Genomic DNA, 21,361 nt, shown 5'->3' on the forward strand with positions numbered 1-21,361 from the left:
CAAGCCCATACCTCTGAGGTAGGTTAGATGATTCCATGAGCAATGCATGTAGATGCAAAAGTGGTCACAGTGGTTAAGTGCAAAACGCACCAACACAGGTAAGGCAGGAGAGTCGATACTTACACTTACGCAGGGGAGAGAATTACGCTCTGGAATCCAACTAGGTGGTACTAGGGAAAGAGTCCCCTGGGCTCCTTACTGTAAGAGAGTTCTTACCAATGAGCTGCCTTGACTCTCCATACTCTATGAGTGTCCTTGACTGATTTCAGTATTGTTGTTGCTTTGTCATTTCACACGAGGCAAACGTGTTTACACTCTCCATTATCTTGTCGTCCGTGTGTCCGCCCGGGTCCTTGGACATTCAGTTAAGTATTACACTTCAGACAACAGCCTCTCTCTCTCTCTCTTTCTCTCTCTCTCTCCCTCCCCCCATCTTCGTTTCACAATGTGTTTGTGTGTCTTCCAGATAAGGCCGCATTTTAATAGACGGAACATCCGCGGAACAGACTCCATTTAAATGTCGGACACATACACACACACACACACACACACACACACACACACACACACACACACACACTCACAGACTCAGACACAGTCTATATGGGTTGTGACGTGTGATAACCAGGAGATGTATGCCCTCCCATTAGGGCAATTAATCGCTGTCAGTGCTTTGTGGTGAACAGGCCCCAGTGCATTAGCGGCTAGCGTACCAAGCAGCCTCTCGCTAAGAAACAGCCACTTTAAAACAGGATAGCGGATTAGAACAAATAAACACGATTGTTCCTTAGCTACGAGGCCTTGTCGGTGGGGTCCCCAGCAGTGTCTGTCAGGATGTGGGTTGTCCTGTTATAGGAACAACCGTATGATGCTACCATGGCAGATGCTAGTTCTGGCTACAGAGGGGGAGTACAGAGTCATGGGTGTTTATGCTAATGGTAGCAATATAAACATGCAGTTAAACGTTCATAGCGATGTTCCTTTTTAGCCGCTAACTATTAGCAGCTGTTTTACATTTTACGTTTTGATTCAGAGCGATATTCTCCGGCATTCTCTCCCCGTGGCCAAGAAAACCAAGCATTTTGAAGAGAACAAGCTGATACCTTTTGGTTAATACATTATGCAACTGTGATCTATAGAAGACTAGAAGTGTATTTAGCTTTGTGCTTTTCCTGAGATTGGGTTGAACCAAGGAGACCATCCATTCCCCCACACATGAATATAGAACTGTTACAGAAATGTGTCCCTCAGTATCTTCAGTGGAGAATAACCACAGTGTTAGCTTTCCTGCTCTGAGCATTAGCCTTTGTTCTCTGCTCTCCTCCCAGGCTGCGGAGGCTAATTCTCTTTTCATCTTATTTTTCAATTTATCTTTTCGATTTCCCCCTCGCAGAAACCCTCCTCCTACCCTCCACCAGCCAGAGCTCTGGACAGGCAACTTTAATGACTTCATCAGCCAGTGAGTGCAACGATTGTGTGTGTGTGTGTGTGTGTGTGTGTGTGTGTGTGTGTGTGTGTGTGTGTGTGTGTGTGTGTGTGTGTGTGTGTGTGTGTGTGTGTGTGTGTGTGGGTGCGTCTGTGGGTGTGTGTGTGTGTGTGTGTGTCTGGGTGGTTGGGTGGGTGTATGAACGTGACTGCGTGCGTGCGGTGTGTGTGCGTCCGTGCGTGTGTGCGTGTAAATGATCAGACTGTGTCTCATATTCATGTCCCACCCGCAGGTGTCTGATCAAGGACTTTGAGCTGCGGCCGAACGTCCCGGACCTCCTGCAGCACGTCTTCATCAGGCAGATCGTGGGCCGAGAGCGGGTCCTGCAGAAACAGCTGATGGAGCTGATAGACCTCAACCAGCAGATAGGTATCACTGGGAAAAAAAGGTACCGCCAGAACCAACTCTCAGAACCCATGTATATGACATCTATAGGTCCATGCGGTATCTATAGGTACAGTATGAATAATGGCATGTATATGACATCTATAGGTCCATGCGGTATCTGTCCATGGTCTTACATGGTAGTGTTAAACAGGACCGATCAACAGGACCGTTCAGGACCGAACAAAAAGTGTATCTGATTACTCAATCACTACAGTAGTACGATACAGTATGGTGAACAACATCGTTGTTCAATATGTTGAATGTAAACATGTTATGGATTGTTAACACTTTTAACTTTCAGCGTCTCCGTTACACTATAATTACTAACGATCTAATTAATTAACTAATTACCGTATCTAACTGCTAGTTGCACAACTGCCTGTCTGCCATTGGATTAAATTGTCACCTTCAGAAAGACACCAGCTCAAGGCTTCACCAATGAGGAGGGAGGAGGGATTCTTGGGGGGGCCAAAATGCCCACCAAGCCCAATTACCAGATTCATTCACCGAAGTCATATCATCTCTTCCCTTTGAGAAGAGAGAATTTGCCATTTAGCAGACGTTTTTAATCCAAAGCGATTTACAATTATGAATTACAGGGACATTCCCCCTGGAGTAACTGAGGGCTAAGTCTTGTCTTACTCAAGGCCACACTAGTGGTGGTGTTGTTTCAGGCAGGATTTAAACTCACACAACCTTTCGATCAGCAGTCCAACTCACTAACCACTAGACCACAACTACCCCCCACTAGACCCCTCCTTTGACCTCTGCTTATGACACGTTGGTGTTACTTCTGTCATTTAAGCCTTCATGGAAAGACAAACAGAGGCACAGACAGTACAGACAGGTAGGGGATATGAATGCCTATGAGCAGATGTGTAGGCGTAGGTCACCTGACTTCTCTAGTCCAATCAGATGTACTTTCTCTAGTTGTAGTTTGTCCAATCAGAGAGCTCACTGTTGTAGTTGTTTGTGTTCACCCAGTACTCAGCACCTTGCTGTAATCATCCCCCATGTGCTGTGTCTAGAATGTTCTCATCATGATCTGTGTCACCCCCTAGTACTCAAGATGTAGTTTTTCGTTCTTTCGACTTGTCGGTGTAGATGTCTTGTTCGTACCTCTGTCTTGTGCTTATAATTCACTGTCATATTGAACCCACCCAAATAAACTCCTCAAAAAAAGAAGAATATTGCAATAAGCAATGGCATTTTTTTTCGGGCCGCTAACCACACCTTTAGCTGTGTTGCACATTCCACGAATGCATGATCCTTACATGTTGTACCTCGTTGTAAAGGTGACTAATCAGGCTTTCCAACGATATAAAATACAATACCAATTGGTATTATTAAAGGGGAGGAATAATCGACCAAAATAACGTTTCCGAACTTTGTTTGAGGAGTTTATATCACACTGTTATTACTGTGTCATACACCACCATTACTATATCATCAAATTGTTACCTTTATCAAAATAAACCGAATCCAGACGATATCCAAGATAGAGTCAGAGAGACACGATCAGAACAGTTTGACATATTATTTATAATGATAATAGCTTAGTTTTATAATAGCGCCTTTCTCAGACCCAAGGACACTTTACACATTTTGCAGACAGAAAGTCAGACTGACACAACAGAAAAAAAGCAAAGATAACAAAAAGACAGCGATAGTGACAAAACTAAACTAAAAACTTGGTGAACAGATGAGTTTTGAGGGCTGATTTGAAAGTGTCCAAGGTAGGTGTCCAGGGTGGGGGCGTTGTGGATCACTGTGGGGAGAGAGTTCCAGAGGGTGGGTGCTGCCACACTGAAGGCTCTGTCCCCGAAGGTCCGTAGGTTGGTTCGGGAGGGGGGGAATTGGACCCATGTCTGAGGGCCGCAGGTTCCGGGTCGACTTGTCGACCTGGGGAGAAGACAGGCAGCTCAGAAAGGACAAGACAGGAGAGGAAGAACACAACAGCTATGAACACAACAGCTATGAACACAACAGCTATGAACACAGCACTCATCAGGGGGAACAGATACTGTAGCCTATGGTATCCTTGTGTACATCTTGTATGGGTTGGATTCTTGTCCATAATTAGGGGAGATTTCTTTCTAATTTGCTTCGATGTAAGTAGATAAGAGGTCGACAAAGAAGAGATCCAAAAGGGATTGGTATGAATGAAGGTCAGAATAAAGAAATGTGTTCAATTCCTTTAACACATTCAAATTATTTTCACTACCATAGCTAGTAAGTAATCCACAACTGGCAGTTTAGTGCAACCATCACCTCCCTGCCTCCTCCTACATGTTCCCCTGGTTATTAGTTTGTGTTTAGATCTGATCCATTTCCCACAGTGAGACTAGCTTTGTGCTTCCTGTATGGCAGGCATGAACGCATACACACTAAGAAGGGCAGCTATGTGACATCATCAGACCCCTCCCCCGAGGAAGTGGATGACCTGGCCACCCTGGAAGTTCTGGATGAGGTAAAGGCTTCAATGTTTTTTTTAAGTATTTTTCTCAGAGTGGGGCAGTCACACTCATATTTTTCATTAAATGAATATTGGACAGATACAGTGAAGACAGACATGAAAGTAAGGAGAAGAAGGGAGAGAGGGCATGTCAGCAGGGCATGGGCCGGATTCTAACCCATGCTGACATGGGCATATGTGCAGTGTAGACTGTGGTGCTAGACCACTGGACCACCCCAGGACACAAGGGTGTTCAAGGGGGTTCAATGTTTACTATAGACAAGTTACATACCATACTGTAGTTTCAGATCCCTGATACGTTGAATTATTTATCAGTGTGGAAAAATGATTCAGTCAGTCACTGTTTTTGTCACATTTATTGTTGCCAATGTGTGATATATACAGTTTATATTGACAAACTCTCCCACCAAGGCAAGTTATGTATTAATCTTATAATGTGTTTTCTCAGAAGAAGAATTTCTCCCTAGGCGAACCACTTTGATGTTAAACGAATGGAAAAGCATAGAAAACAAAATAGCAATATGTGTCCCAAACACATGCAGGGTGATTCATCAAAGTTGAGTTTCTCCATTGGACGTATTGAACGATACAAATCGTTCAGTCGCCCATGGATATTTTCACCCCATCCTTCAAGATGTGAATTGTAGCAATGTGAGGGAGAACGGGGGGGCTGGGGGAACTTGGCTGTTTTTGTTTATGTCCCTGTCTCAGCCGAGGGAGGAGGGAGGGAAATGAATAATGAATAATGAAGCACAGTGCTTGATAGAATCAAGGTGGAGATGGGGCGTGAGAGTTTGAGTTTGGATAGCAGAACACCAGACTACAGTCTTTGGAAATTAAGAACACAAAAAAGGTTCCTTGCCTGTTCCTGTGGGAGAACCCTTTGGAGAACCCTTGAAGAACCCTGTTGGGTTCCACGTAGAACCCTTCACAAAGAGTGTAGAGTCCAAGACATTGGACTGTGGTTGTGTTTATCGGTTACAATAGTATTCACAGCCAATAACTGCTCCTTTCCTCTACATTGAAGGCCTTGAGTCATAAACTATACCGTTATAATGTCAGATAATATAACGGTATATTAACCGTTTCATCTGTTCCCAGAACGTAGTCACAGAGCAGCTTCAGAATCGCTACACGAAGAACCAGATATATACCTACGTCGGGGATATCCTCATTGCTGTCAACCCCTTTCACAAGATGGATATCTACGGCCAAGAGGTGTGTGTGTGTGTGTGTGTGTGTGTGTGTGTGTGTGTGTGTGTGTGTGTGTGTGTGTGTGTGTGTTCTTATGTGTGTGTGTGTGTGTGTTCTTATGTGTGTTAATGTGTCAAATTCGGTCAAACTGTTTCGCTCTACGGTGTTTCAAAGTTGGCTGTAGTCCCTTTACTCTGCCTCTCATCCTCACACACATCTGTCTCTCGTTCCCCCTCTCCTCTGTACCTCCCCGCCTGCACCTCTCCATCTATCACTTCTTTCTTCACTTCCTCTCTGTTATGACAGCTACTGTTATCTCTCCCTTTCTCAGAACGCTTTACCTGAACCATCTGTAATAAGGACTACATAACACTGTCATGAGAGTAACATAAACCATGTGACACAGTCTGATCATTTGGTCCTCATGTCGGGATCTGATGTAATGATCTGACTTTTCTTTTGGAAAATGTGAATACATTTCCGCGTTGTTGAAAATAAATGACACATCGCTAGTCAACTAACACAGCTTGTTTTGTGAGCCTGCTAACAATGTAAAGTAGTGTTCTAGTTAACTAGGTAGTAGTGGGGATTACTCTAATTACTAGCGAGTTTGTGTTGTGATTCGCATTTCCGTAGTTCCGTGTTTCAAAAGAAAAGTCCGAACATTTTGATTGGTAGCCGTCATGCGGACCAAATGATCAGACTCTGTCACATATGTTATTAGGAGTTAGCATGTTTAGAAGCTACTGTTTTGAATATTAGCTTACCATACAAATACGGACATAGTTATCGCTGTCTTTTCCTCTCTATTTGTGAATCAATATACTGGCACTTTCCCACTGTGACTAAACTTCCTATCTTTTTCCAAATGCTAGCTCTATATGAGCGTGCGTGTGTCCTGAATGTAAACACTGTATCCCCTCCTGTACAGTATACAAAGGTGTACATTGGAGCTAAACGCACCGCCAACCCACCACACATCTTTGCTGTGGCTGACATAGCCTACCAGTCCATGGTGTCGTACAATGCAGACCAGGTACTGTCGTGCTATAATGAAACATGGAATGTTGGAAAGTATTGACGATGTCATTGGGATGTAGTATTGTATAAGACTAGAAGAGGTCCAGAGTTGATCATGATGACTGTGTGTGTGTGTGTGTGTGTATGTTTGTGTGTGTGTGTGTGTGTGTGTGTGTGTGCGTGCGTGCGTGCGTGCGTGCGTGCGTGCGTGCGTGCGTGTGTGTGTGTGTGTGTGTGCAGTGCATTGTTATCAGTGGAGAGAGTGGCGCGGGGAAGACAGAGAGTGCCCATCTGCTGGTCCAGCAGCTCACGGTACTGGGGAAGGTGAGTCATCATAAACCTTATACAACACTGTCATATGCTCGTTATAACACACATATAACACCTTTATAACACATATATAACACTGTCATATGATAGTTATAACACACATATAACACCTTTATAACACATATATAACACTGTCATATGATAGTTATAACACACATAACACCTTTATAACACATATATAACACTGTCATATGATAGTTATAACACACATAACACCTTTATAACACATATATAACACTGTCATATGATAGTTATAACACATAACACCTTTATAACACATATATAACACTGTCATATGATAGTTATAACACACATAACACCTTTATAACACATATATAACACTGTCATATGCTCTATACTCTAGTTATAACACACATATAACACCTTTATGATGCTGTCATACGCTAGTCATACGCTAGTTATGACACACATATATTTACATTACATGTACATGTTTGGCATTTAGCAGACACCTTATTCCAAAGCGACTTACAATCGATACATTTGACGTAAGTAAGTGAATCATCAACTCACCAGTTAGTAGGAAGAGTAATCTAGCTCAGGCCAGGGGCCACTGGCAGTCGTCGTGATAGACATATAACACCTTTATGATGCCGTCATACACTAGTTATAACACATGTCTTGCAAGGTCATTACAACATGACAAGAAGACAATTTTACTTGAGAAAAACAACAATCAGGTGCTGTGCCGTTCCAAACAAGAAACTGTACATATTTAAATAATTGTCAAGATGCGGGTGCGCCATATTATGTAAATTGTCTCAACAGTCAGTAATCAGTGACTGATTTGAAGCTCCTGTAGGAGTCAGGGAGAGTGACAGTGGTGATTCGATGGCATAATGGGAAATAATTTGAACTACTTCATTTTCAGCGTTTGGGATTTGATATGTGATGACTGAAGAATGAACGTTTAATGAAATAGAACAATAACCAAACATTGGCAGAGCGTCCCTTCTGATTTTCATTAGGCTAACTGTTCTCTCTCTGTCCTCTCACGTCAACTTCTATACAGTGTCTGTTATACCATATCGTTAGCCTCGTAGCATAATTGCCTAAGTCATCATTTGGGCCAAATTGAGATATCTGCCTAACTCTACTCTCCTAACACTGCTGATTCACTGTGCATTATTGCCTACTATGCCATCAGCCTATCAGAATGCTTGTTACATTCCAACATCACTATCTGCCCAAGTCATCTCTTTGACATAGGCGTTTTTGACACTACATACAAAGATGGCTCGGCTGACCACAAGTGAAGCATGACTCATGCTATGTGGCTAACAATATGTCATTGTTATGCTATGAGGCTGATAATATGTGGATGTTTTACTTATCAGTAACGTGTCCTTACAGGCCAATAATCGGACGCTCCAGGAGAAGATCCTGTTGGTCAACAACCTGGTGGAGGCGTTTGGGAACGCCGGGACCGTCATCAACGACAACTCCAGCCGCTTCGGGAAGTACCTGGAGATGAAGTTCACCAGCGGCGGGACCGTGGTCGGAGCGCAGATCTCAGAGTACCTCCTGGAGAAGTCCCGCGTCATCCACCAGGCCGCGTGAGTAACAGCTTCATCAAGACCCTCGGGGGGGCGGCTGTGTCTCAGGAGGTAGAGCCGGCGTCTAATGATCGCAAGGTCAGCAGATCGGTGGTTCGAGCCCTGGCTTGGCCACGTGTCGAAGTGTCCTTGGGCAAGACACTGATCCCCAAATTGCTCCCAGTGAGCGGGCCGGCACCTTGCATGGTAGCTTGCCGCCATCGGTGTGTGAATGTGTGTGTGAATGGGTGTGTGAATGGCCATTGTAAAGCGCTTTGGAATAAGGCGCTATATAAGTCAGTCCAATTACCATTAAGGCCTTCGTGTGACCAATAGAAATGCTTCATGTCGAACATGTGAGCCATTATTTAAGGCCTATAATGTTCTTCCGCGCACTGACATTCAGATCTTAGCTCCTGTATCTAAGATGTGTTTCTCTATTCATTTCCTCAAGTGACATTGACTGTAGTGCTACTTATATGACTAATAAAAAGCCTTCCTATGACACTCATAAGCCATCATAAGGAATATGACCTTCATATGCCATTGACATAGAAACACAAGCTATGTATGACTGTGTGTTAGTCTATGAAAGGGCAATGCGTCTTATCTCCAGACTGGATCAGTGTGTGATGTTTTTGTCTCTCTCTCAGAGGGTGGTGACATTTGCCTTCTTCTCTCTCAGCAACTTAATCCATCCCGATGTTATCATGTGGCCAGGGGAGCACTGGAGGGTCAAATCGAGAGAGAGAGAGCTTATTTCCTGGTTTGATCAAAGATTATAGCCTCCTCGCGTTTCCTTATTGGGTTACTTCAAAGAATAACCGCAGAAGTGTTAGAAGATAGATATACTGTACAGATGGCGAAGGGCTGGTGACCTTTTCGGAGAGTGGTGTTTTTTTTAGACTCTAGTCTGAGTTCGTATTTGAATTCGAAGTGGCAAAATTGAGAAAATGTTTCCTTGTGTCTACGCTTGCAGAGGAGAGAGGAACTTCCACGTCTTCTACTACGTCTACGCTGGTCTCTCTGAGAGGAAGAAGCTCGCCCACTACAAGCTCTCCGACAGCAAAACTCCAAAGTACGTTTCAAACACTATTATTTACCCCTCTGCATTTATAAACTCCCATGTCCTCCTTACCTTCTGAAAACCCCCCAATCTTCACCGTAGTTGTTATTTATATCTCCGTCAGGTATCTGTGCAACGAGCACATTAAATTAGGGCCTGACATCGTGAGCAACGCCTTCTACAAGGAGCAGTTTAACGCAGTGGAGCAGTGCTTCAAGGTCATCGGCTTTACCCTGGAGGTACAGTACACTACACGCTGGGTTAATTACTGGCTACTAAAGCGACGAAACGCTCGCTCACAACAAGGTTACACCCCCATATAAACCTTGTGAATCGATAGACAATGTGCGATGATCACAGGGAGAGCGTCAGGACTATGGACCGCCGTAGGGCGTTCTGTCATTTAGCGGTTAGCCTCATAGGAGCTAATAAAGCCCAGAGGTGCGTTTTAAGGTGGACACGTCAATAGTACTTACCGCGAAGTCACCGGGCGCTCTGCCTGGTGATGTAACCACCTCTCAGTCTCCTCTTTGCCTTTCCTGTGAAGACAGGGTGTATCTGAAGCGCATCTGTCATGATGATATAATCAATGCTAGCTGAACCATGCTAACTTTGGAGCAGCAATTCACCATCAGGAGAGAGCAGGGTGATTGTGAGGTAGCGAGAGACATCATCAGTCTGAGTCTGGTGACTGTATAGGATGGCATGTAGCAGGGACTTCAGAGTCATCACACAGATGGAATTGTGTAATATCGTTAGCCTCATAGCATAATTGCCTAAGTCATGCTTCACTTGTGGTCAGCCGAGCCATCTTTGTATGTAGTGTCAAACATGCCTATGTCAAAGAGATGACTTGGGCAGATAGTGATGTTGGAATGTAACAAGCATTCTGATGACATAGTAGGCAATAATGCACAGTGAATCAGCAGTGTTAGAAAAGTAGAGTTAGGCAGATATCTCAATCTGGACACAATATGACTTAGACAATTATGCTATGAGGCTAACGATATGTTAAAATGCCATTGGTGAGTAGATGCTTTACTACAGTAAACCCCTATTAAAAATAAATAAGTCCGGTGTTTTAATGCAATTACCAAGAATGTCTTAGTACGTTCAAGTTCAACCACGGGTTTCAAACTTCATAATCACGTTGCTTACATTAGACGAACATGATTTAAACATCATAACCTGATATAAACGACAGACCGTTGTCCTTCAGGAACTGGGCAGTGTGTACAGCACCTTGGCGGCCATCCTGAACACGGGCGACATCGAGTTCACTGCCGTGGCGACCGAGCACCAAACAGACAAGAGCAACATCTCCAACATCGCTGTTCTGGAGAACGGTGAGACACACACACACACACACGCACACACACACACACACACACACACACACACACACACACACACACACACACATACACAGATCACTATCTGGTGTGATTCAAAGATACCACATGACTCCCTCCCAATCCTGCAAACCCTCTTAGTAATGTCCTTTATCTCTGCAGAGAGGCCTGGCGGGGGTTAACTGCTGTGGAGATGCAGTATAGACAGTACCCCTAGCATATGACCCCTGGTCATATGTTATGTTTACATTGAGCTGGACACATCTTGACATGGGATGGATTTTGTATGAACGTTGTAGATAGATAGATAGATAGATAGAGAGAGATAGAGAGAGAGATAGAGAGATAGAGAGAGAGAGAGAGAGAGAGATAGATAGATCTTTAGTCAGGACAGTGCACGTTAATGAACAGTCACTTATACAGAGTATGGTGACACAGTAAATATGCCAGGTTTAGCTGTGAGCGAATTTGCATCCGTAGTCCTCGAATGTTGTAACAAGGAATGTCATTTTAGAATGTGGTCTTCGTAGAACGTACGATTACAACAAATGTAATGTTCTTGATATACTATACTTCTGCTTTGGACATGTTCTTCGGGTCGTTAGCGAGCTGTCCAGACAGGGGTTTATCTGCTAGATGTGATGGATGAGAGAGCAGTAGGCTGGTATCTGAACCTTATAGTGTGGAAGCCAGTTATCATACTTTACCAGCTGCAGGCAGTGGAACTGTTATCTTGTTGTTGTTTTTGTTTACGAATATGGTTGCAAAGAGAACGGGATTGTTCTCGGTCAATTTCGACGCTTTCCTGGAGACAGAGGATTGGTCATTTAACAGGATTGGGGGGAATTACTGTCAATACTATCAAGGCATCGTCTGAGATGGAAATGCAATACAGGAATGTTCTCCGATGGTTGACACGGATTGGCCTATTCTCAATGCAACAGAAGAATGGGCGCTGTGAAAGAGGAAATGACATGGGATCTTCACCACAAACGAAAGAAAATCACGGACGGTTTCTTAAATATATCCTTTGTCAGGATACAAGATGAGATGGTTTTCGAATGAAATTTGTTTGATCATAGCCATATACTATTGCATAAAACACCCATACATTTCTCCAGAAAATATAATACCATAAGGCAAATAAAATCACTTGGTATTTATCACTTCATACTTCAATTAAATAACACTTTAAGAAGGCATCATGAAGTCTTGATTGTTATGTCCACCTGCCACTACAATGATACATGTGTAGTAGGGTTAGGGTTAGGGTTTAAAGGTTAAGGTTTAGGTTTAGGGTTAGGGTTAGGGTTTAAAGGTTAAGGTTTAAACACTTTGTGTTGTTGATGAAACGTCATGATCTGAAGAGGGGTAACAAGATGTTTCAAAATGGATCACATCCCCATGTCTGTCTCCCCCCCATCCCCATGTCTGTCTCCCCCCCATCCCCATGTCTGTCTCATGTCTCCCCCCCCCCCCCCCCCCTCCCCCATAGCTGCGTCTCTGCTGTGCATCCGGCCAGACGAGCTGCAGGAGGCCTTGACGTCCCACTGCGTGGTGGCGCGGGGGGAGACCATCGTCCGGCCCAACACGGTGGAGAAGGCCCGGGAGGTGCGGGACGCCATGGCCAAGGCCCTGTACGGGAGGCTGTTCAGCTGGATAGTCAACCGCATCAACACCCTGCTGAGGCCAGACAACCAGCCAGGGTGAGGGAGAGAGAGAGAGAGAGAGGCGGAGGGGAGGGGATGTGTGTGGTGGGGGGGGTGTGGGGGGGCCATGGCCAAGTAGCCCTGTACGAACAGCTCTTCAGCTGGTCAGACAACCAGGCCAGACAACCAGCCAGGGTGAGGGGGGGGCTAGAGGACGGTGGAGGGGGTGAGTGAGAGAGAGAGAACGGTGGAGGGGGTGAGAGAGAGAGAGAGGGCGGTGGAGGGGGTGAGAGAGAGAGAGAGGGCAGTGGAGGGGGTGTGAGTGTGTGTGGTGGGAGGTTAGAGGACGGTTGTGTGTGTGTGTGTGTGTGTGTGTGTGTGTGTGTGTGTGTGTGTGTGTGCGTGCGCTTGTGTGTGTGTACTAATATTAAGAACTGATGTGTTTGAGCTAGGAAACGATGATGAGAGAGATGAGAGATTTGACTTTTGAAGATGCCTTGAAAATTAAATGTTAAACTTAGCTAATAGAATAATAACTGGAGTAATAAACTCATGATAAACCTCCCTGACCTTCTTTTCTCTCTCCCTCATCGATTATTTTTCACTGTCTAAATAGTCATTTCCCTTCATCCCTCTCTTCCAGGGAGGACGGGGGGCTGAACATTGGCATCCTGGACATCTTCGGCTTCGAGAACTTTAAAAAGAACTCCTTCGAGCAGCTCTGCATCAACATCGCAAACGAGCAGATCCAGTTCTACTTCAACCAACACATATTCGCCTGGGAGCAGGTATATAGTAGCCCTCTACTTCAATCAACACATATTCGCCTGAGAGCAGGTATATAATAATTAATTAATAATAATTTTGCCATTTAGCACACGCTTTTAATCCAAAGCGACTTGCAATTATGAATTACAGAGACATTCCCCCTGGAGTAACTGAGGGCTAAGTGCCTTACTCAAGGGCACACTAGTAGTGGTGTGGTTTCAGGCGGGATTTGAACTCACAACCTTCCGATCACAAGTCCAACTCACTATCCACTAGACCACCAAATAGTATATACTACCCCTCTACTTCAATCAACACATATTCACCTGGGAGCAGGTATTTATTTATTATATTTTATTTAACCTTTATTTAACCAGGCAAACATGTAAGAACAAATTCTTATTTACAAATGCAGCCTGACCAAAAAGGAATGGCTCTTTGGGGGGGGGACAAGCAGTACCCCTCTACTTCAACCAACACATATTCGCCTGGGAGCAGGTATATACTGCCCCATTTCCTGCCTGTGCCTCTAAACATAGCTGTCTCTCTGAAATCATATGAAAACTGTCTGAGTGGGTGAAGGTTCTCCTGGGAGAGTTCTCATGAGTGCTTTTCAACCTTGGAGCTCCGGACCTCATTTACATCTAAATAGTGATCGCGCGTCATCGTTTGTCACCCGGCGGTGTTAAACGAGTCGGCAAGGGTGAAATAACGCTTCCGCCGTTATTCATGGTGAAAAAGGGGTGGTTTGGGAGTTTCCCAGCGATGGTCCCGGGGGTCTATTTTGCCTCGGGCCAGAGAGCGGTTTGCTCATGTTAAATGCTTTAGTCTAACCCCATAGAGAGGTGTCATAAATCACCGCCAATGAGGGTCAATTAGGAGTTAAAGACAGTGTGTAGGATTTAAACTCTCACTGGGGCACTGTTGGCACGAGGCCCAGATATACTGTATATAGTAGTACTGTACGGTATGTGGAGAGCCAACAGGATTTCTAAGGTGCGATAGTGTCCATATAATACATTCACCAGCATATCCAGATGGCCAGACATGGCCAGATATTACAGTCATGTGTCTCTTCTCAAAACATCACTGAACATAATGCTTTAAGTAATTTTTTCTGGGGCAGTCCCACTCATATTTTTCATTTTATTGGACAGATACAGTGAAGACAGACAGGAAAGTAAGGAGAAGAAGGGAGAGAGAGAGAGAGGGCATGTCAGCAGGGCATGGGCCGGATTCTAACCCATGCGGACATGGGCATATTTGTGCACTCTAGGCCGTGGGTTCTAGACCACTGGACCACCCCAGACCACGAAAATATGCTTTTTAATGGTCTAATATTTGGCACATGCTAAAAGGCATTTACCTGAAGAGAGGGATGACTTCGGACAGCTGGCAGACACTTGTGAGGCAGATCTAGTCTTGTGGAGGCACGTTTGGTTCGGTGCTGGAGAGGACAGGTGTTATATGGACCTGGCTCCTGGGTGAGAGTTGGCAGTTCGTGAGCTTAGAATTATAAGGTTCTATCTCCGTTTAGGGCAGTTCAGAGATATTGAGCGTCAAAGTTTTTACATTCCATTATGTTTTGTGAGATGGAACCTTTGTATTTGATTAATTACTAACTGTCAAAAATGTCAACATTTAAAAATAACACCACACAGGCATTAATAAACACCTAATGGATCAGATTATGTAAAAAAGTAAATTTTTACAAAAATGGAGATAGAACCTTATAATTCTAATGTCACAAGTTTGCGATAGGCCAACTCTGGTATGATGAATGTGGTTGACCAGTACTGGGGAGCAAAGTTATACCTGGGCAATATCCATATGCTGGCCAAAACCTGGTATGGAAACATTCGGATGCCAGTAGACATTTCTCTGATGACAGGGTGCAGATTTCTGGTGTGAACGATTTGTCTCAATCTTATGTTCATCACAATAGCGTCTGATATATCTATGATTCTTTCTTCTTCTATCACGACGACTGCCAATGGCCCCTGGCCTGAGCTAGATTACTCTTCCTGCTACGACTGGTGGATTGATGATTCACTTGCTTAGTCAAATGTATTGATTGTAAGTCGCTTTGGAATAAGGCGTCTGCTTAATGTCCAAAATGTTAATGTACCGTAAATGATACCAGGAAAACCAAATAAGGATAATCTATATATGATAGTCCAAAAGAGAACTTCTGAGAGTGGAGAGAAAGTTGGACTTCAGAGAACTTACTCGTTTAGAAACCCGCTCCATCACGTCCGGAAAGCAGTTCAACCCTTACCTTACCCACTGTCCTTACCTCTCTCCCTGTCTACAGGATGAGTACCTGAACGAGGATGTGGATGCGCGGGTGATTGAGTACGAGGACAACCGGCCGCTGCTGGACCTGTTCCTGCAGAAGCCCATGGGCATGCTCTCCCTGCTGGACGAGGAGAGCCGCTTCCCCCAGGCCACGGACCAGACCCTCGTAGGCCAGTCCCACTACACACACACACACACACACACTAGGACTACACACAATCCCCACTACGACTACGCACAATACCCACTAGGACTACACACACACAGTCTCCACTAGGACTACACACACTCACACACACACACACACACACACACACAGCCACACGCACACACACACGCACACACACACACACACTGTGGTGACCACTACGTAGACCCGGTAAACACACCACCCAGACAGGAGACAACACAGCGCTAAAATTACAAAACTGCCCACTGGACGCATTTATTTAGAAAAAAAGAGTTTAAGAAGAAAGCAAAAAAAGGTCCAACTAAAACTCGCCTCCTGGCGGCTAACGGTTTAACTTAAGGAGCCTCTGAGGGAGGTCAAAAGGGTGGACTTATTTATCCTGTCGGGGGGACACTCCGGTGTCCCGTCTCCGACCTCCGGGGTTATTTGGGCAGAGGGGCTGGTCGCTCCGCTAGCGGCAGGCTCTCCATTGCTCCCGGCTCTCTCTCCTCACTGTGGGGAATAAGACAGAGGCTTAACCCCACCAGGCATAAACATACTCCGCCGTACCACGGCCCTCACCCATACGCGTCTGGCCGCGTAGTCGCTCTCTCCCTCTCTGACGCCTCCGCCTCTGCTTTTCTCTCCTCCACCTGTTCGCGTCGCAGGTGTTCCGTATTGCCGAAACGAGCCCTCGACCTGATGGAGTAATGCGCACCAGCATTTGACCACAACACACACTCACACACACAGCCACACACACACACACACACACACACACACACACACACACACACACACACACACAGCCACATACACACACTCACACGCACACACAGCCACACACACACTCACACACACACACAGACACAGCATTTGTCACATGAACCGACAGAGCCACAACCATGAAACATTTACTCCTTCTTACATTCTAAGTTTACACACCAGCTTTTTCCTGCTTAGTAACTTAGTAAGCCACACTAAGACATCTTTAGCAGCTCTACATAATGCAGTGTGCTACTTTAACACTTTACATTCTAAAGAGGCGGCTCTTTTAGTAGGTAAAAAGACACGTCTGTTCTAGTGTTAAAAGCTCCTAAAGGAAAACTAAACATCGGTACATAATTAGCTGTTTGAAAACCACTGTGGTTCTCCCCCTAAAGGATTCTTAATAGGACTAGATGTTAAAATCCCTAAATAATTAGCGCAACAATTGACTGAGTGGAGTTGGAGATGTCCTCTTGGGTGGAGTGGAATTTGGCAATGATCACGTGGTGCCACCAGTACGACACATCTTCAGTTGTGGTCCCCGACCTCATTGGTGTTTCGGCCATTTATCACAAGACACCCTCTGCCGAGGTTGGCCCACCACAGGCTGATCAGGCCTGGGTGTGTGTCGCACGGTGGCACCACGTGGTCATTTGGGAGCCCATGTTGGGTCCCTACGTTTCAGCCACAGCCAGTGACTGCTCCGTTCTGCTGCAGTGGACAGTTCTTTAATTGCCTTCCGTTGGGCCTGTCCTCTGATCCCTACTGCCCTCAGGAGCCTTGTGGTGGAGCTGGCTACAAAGCCTCTGCAGCCCACCTCCACTGGCCACACCTTCACGTTCCAGAATTAAGCAGAATTACCTGAATAAATGAAGTAAGCAGCTCTCTAATTAACCCGTTTGAACTTTGTCCTTTACTACAGAGAAGTTTGAAGACAACCTCAAATCCAAGAACTTCTGGAGACCAAAGAGGGTGGACCTGGGGTTTGGTATTCACCACTACGCAGGAAAGGTTGTTACTATGTTATTACTATGTTATAGTCTTCTCTCTGAAACCCATCTTATTCTCGTCCAATCATAAGACTGTATTATTACAGCCCACTGAAACGTAATATTGTCTCTGAGATGAGTCTCAATATTTTGTTCAGTAACATTAACTTTTTTATCCTTTATATCTTTCAGGGTTTCATACCGTTAGCCTCGTAGCATAATTTTGGCCAAATTTAGATATCTGCCTAACTCTACTCTCCTAACACTGCTGATTCACTGTGCATTATTGCCTATGCCATCAGCATGATGCTTGTTACATTCCAAAATCACTATCTGCCCAAGTCATCTCTTTGGTATAGACATGTTTGACACTACATACAAAGATGGCTCGGCTGACCACAAGTGAAGCATGACTTAGGTGATTATGCTATGAGGCTAACGGTATGTTTGGTATGTTCTCACCTCCTGGCTGTCTACCTGCAGGTGATTTACAACGCTGGAGGTTTCCTGGCTAAAAACAGAGACACTCTACCAGCAGATATCGTCCTTCTGCTAAGGTCATCAGAGAACGAGCTGATTCGCAAACTTGTCACCCACCCTCTCACCAAGACAGGTAAACCTGACCTGATCAGCTCATTTTCTCCTCCCCACATCAAAGAAACCTATGAACTTGAACACCAAAGAATCTCTATTGGCCACAATCATACCAACAACATCCCCTAAATGTTTCTCTGTACTAGCCTTTGCTATTACTCAGGAAGTCTCTCAAATGTACTTATTTTCTTGTTGTTTAACAGAGCACTGATTATATTTTTCCTCACTTGGAATTGTTAACCACTGTATAAAGACAAGAAGACAATGATGTGGTGATTAATACTGTACAACATCAATATTTTCATTTAATAACCTTCACAAACCTTTTCAAGTTGGTTGAAACTGTAACTGCTAGCAGAGACAAAGCAAACAGGTAAATGTTGCTCTTTTCAGCGCAGAATACTGTTATTGGAGGCCGGACTTTTGTTGTGAAAATCTTGCCTTTGCATAGTGAGTACCCTACCTTGGCAGAGGATGCATGGCTGAGTCCACTGAGCCCAAACTCAATCACAGAGCCTATAATCACATAATCACTCTTTAATGTACCCTATAATCACATAATCACTCTTTAATGTTCCCCTAAAGCTGGTTAATTGAGCTACGGCTTTCGCACTGGCCCTTTTTTACCGTCATCCCCTCTGACCTAATGAAAGCTAACATGCTAACACGCTAGCATGCTAACATCCTCCTGGAGAGAAGACCAGAGCCTCCTCACGATCATCTTCTCCATTGGTCTATCGACAGTGCTAAAGCTAAAATTATAACATTAGCATAGCATGTGCATGTTTAGGCTACATACTTTTATTGAATCAGCACACAGTAAGTGGTTGTTAAGTAGTCTAACCAAGCACTTCTGGAATGTATTTAGTTTATTTATTCATTGTTTTATAATCAAACAAGTTTTGAACTAATATTATTGCAATTGCTTGTTCTTACACGAAGATGCAATAGTGTAATCTATCATTTTGTATCAAATTAACATTTTGGTTTTTGGTTTACAGGGGACAGCAATTCAGAGAAACTGGTGATGGACAGTTCTTTAATTTTAATTTACTTAATTAATTTAAATTGGTATTTTATTCTATCATAGATATACTTTTTGATCCTTAATATTTCCAATTTCCTCCACCATTAATGTCTTGTTCCCTTTTAGTGCAATGTCATTTATTATCATTTGACCCAACTCACGAAGGTTCACATGATCGGCTTCAGTAGATAGTTCATGCTTATAAATGTCTTAAAATGTCATTAATCGTTGACTATTATGTGCAACGTTGTTCTGATTGGATAACGGCCAGTTACAGTATATCACTAACTCCTTCAAAGGGTAAATAACGGCACAGTGGTCTGTCCATCTGTAGTGACCTCTACCCCCCTTCTCTCCCTCCTCCCCCCAGGGAACCTGGCCCACACCAAGGGTAAAGGTATGAGCACCCTCCACAGCCCTCGAACCCCTCAACGCACCACGAGCTTTGCCAAGGTACTGCCAATGTTTATTTGATGTATTCGTTTATTTAAAAGGGACAATGGACAGTCATTGACTCTCCCTGAATTAGCTGGGTAGCTAAATTGCCTCAGCAGTCCCTGGGCAGGTAAATCCACAAGAGAAATACGGAAATATGACCTCAGATGTTATAAACAATATTGTCTTGGGGCTGCTCCTTTAAAACTCCCCCAACAAAGTAATATGTCATATTTTCTCTTGTTACCTTCTTTTACGCATCCCCTCTTTTCGGATGCTGAACGTAGAATCCTTGTTGTTCTGTTTCATACGTCTCCTGTCCTTTCTGGGACTTTTGATTGTACTTTTCAAAAGTTAACTGTCTCTCATGGACAAACTAACCTTGAGTGTCCTTCTGCTACTGTATGCCTCCCCCTCCCCTCTCTTATCTCTCTCTCTCTCTCTCTCTCTCTCTCTCTCTCTCTCTCTCTCTCTCTGTGCTTCTCAATATAAAGACGGGAGTACTTATGCTATTGAGCTCTACTTTATCCACCAGTAGTGAGGTAATGACAATCTCTTTGTCTCCTCTGTGTTTGAGGAATGTCAAATTATTTTACCCAAACCCCAAGACCCTGCCCCCCTTGAAAAAGTTACTCTAGAGTCGATTTAATGCATTTTCCTCACACTGTAACCTTGGATTTTCCTCATACAATAACCTACTAACCTACAACAATGTTCTGAGAGCATGTACCATGTAGACCTATGTGATTTTCTATAATATAATATAATATAATATAATAGGTCTCCTACTTGGCCTGTGTGGCTTCAAGTCTGTTGATGGAAAGTAGACAAAGCAGTCTTTTGCATTAAAACATCATTATGGTCTGCCTAGGTGTGAAAGGAGGTGCTTTCATGTGTATGGACGATAATGTTGATGTTTTTCTCATTTGCATACCGTTAATAGGGTTATTTCTTTTTTATGGCACCATGCCTTATAATAACGACTGTTTTTATGGTTGAAGCCGTTTTATAATTGTAACTTAATATTGTAGAAAACTGAGCTTAAATAGTGGTGTCACTTCTTGCAGGCTCAAACCTATCATTTTTGGAGCCAACCGTCCTGAGGGCGGTCGTCATTTGAAGCCACCGTTTCCATTTTGTCTGAGCAATTTGTACACCTAGGAGCAATTTGGCAGAGTCCACATCTGAAAGTAATTAACTGTCTTTGATGAGTACATGAATGTATTACCATTCATCTGCATATTTTGTGTCTAAAAATGCACATCAAAGGCTCCTCCTTTACAAGTCACGGTGTGAGTGAAAGTGACAGCCATGAAACCTTACTAGGCCGAGGGTGTCGAGGTGCGCTTTGGTAGTGTTGCAACATCATAGTGAGCGCCGTGTGTAGTGCTTGTTAACATGCTGCCATATGTTTCTTTCATACTGTATGCAATGTCTCACAATTAGCATACATTGGCATTCCTAATTTGCTTTCTTCGTATTACTCTGCAAATTAGAACATTGTTCAAGTATATACAGTGGGGGAAATGAGTATTCAACAATTTCCCCCACTGTATAATAAATTGTATGCACTGAGAAATGTCACATTACATTGTCATGACGATACTTAACAAGCCTATGCATGTTGGCTTTGTTCTCTAGCTCCATATGGTCAAACAGTTTCTCTCGTAACAAACATTACATTTTGCACCTCTGAACAAATTAGTGCCAAACAATTAGCAATCAGAACAAGTTGTCTTATGCAGACATTCCTCATGACTCGGCAAGTTTTTGCTCACGCTTTTTATGCATCTCTTT

General features: G+C 44.0%; 1 protein-coding gene across 1 annotated transcript in view; it reads left to right on the forward strand.

The window, feature by feature from the left end:
- Positions 1-42: 42 nt before the first annotated feature.
- myo3a (myosin IIIA) overlaps positions 43-21,361 on the forward strand; it is a gene marked incomplete at both ends in the record, with an annotated part of 39,235 nt that continues 17,916 nt past the window's right edge. Inside the window, 15 exons of the mRNA XM_080547303.1 lie at positions 43-98; positions 1,719-1,874; positions 4,244-4,343; positions 5,451-5,567; positions 6,475-6,579; positions 8,268-8,470; positions 9,429-9,527; positions 9,640-9,754; positions 10,735-10,861; positions 12,363-12,573; positions 13,160-13,304; positions 15,599-15,752; positions 17,442-17,530; positions 17,992-18,121; positions 19,500-19,582. Of these exons, the coding sequence (XP_080403429.1) occupies positions 43-98; positions 1,719-1,874; positions 4,244-4,343; positions 5,451-5,567; positions 6,475-6,579; positions 8,268-8,470; positions 9,429-9,527; positions 9,640-9,754; positions 10,735-10,861; positions 12,363-12,573; positions 13,160-13,304; positions 15,599-15,752; positions 17,442-17,530; positions 17,992-18,121; positions 19,500-19,582 (1,890 nt within the window). The remainder of the gene's footprint in view (positions 99-1,718; positions 1,875-4,243; positions 4,344-5,450; positions 5,568-6,474; positions 6,580-8,267; positions 8,471-9,428; positions 9,528-9,639; positions 9,755-10,734; positions 10,862-12,362; positions 12,574-13,159; positions 13,305-15,598; positions 15,753-17,441; positions 17,531-17,991; positions 18,122-19,499; positions 19,583-21,361) is intronic.

This window comes from Nansenia antarctica (assembly GCF_963989245.1).
Source record: "Nansenia antarctica genome assembly, chromosome: 17".
NCBI classification, from domain to species: domain Eukaryota; kingdom Metazoa; phylum Chordata; class Actinopteri; order Argentiniformes; family Microstomatidae; genus Nansenia; species Nansenia antarctica.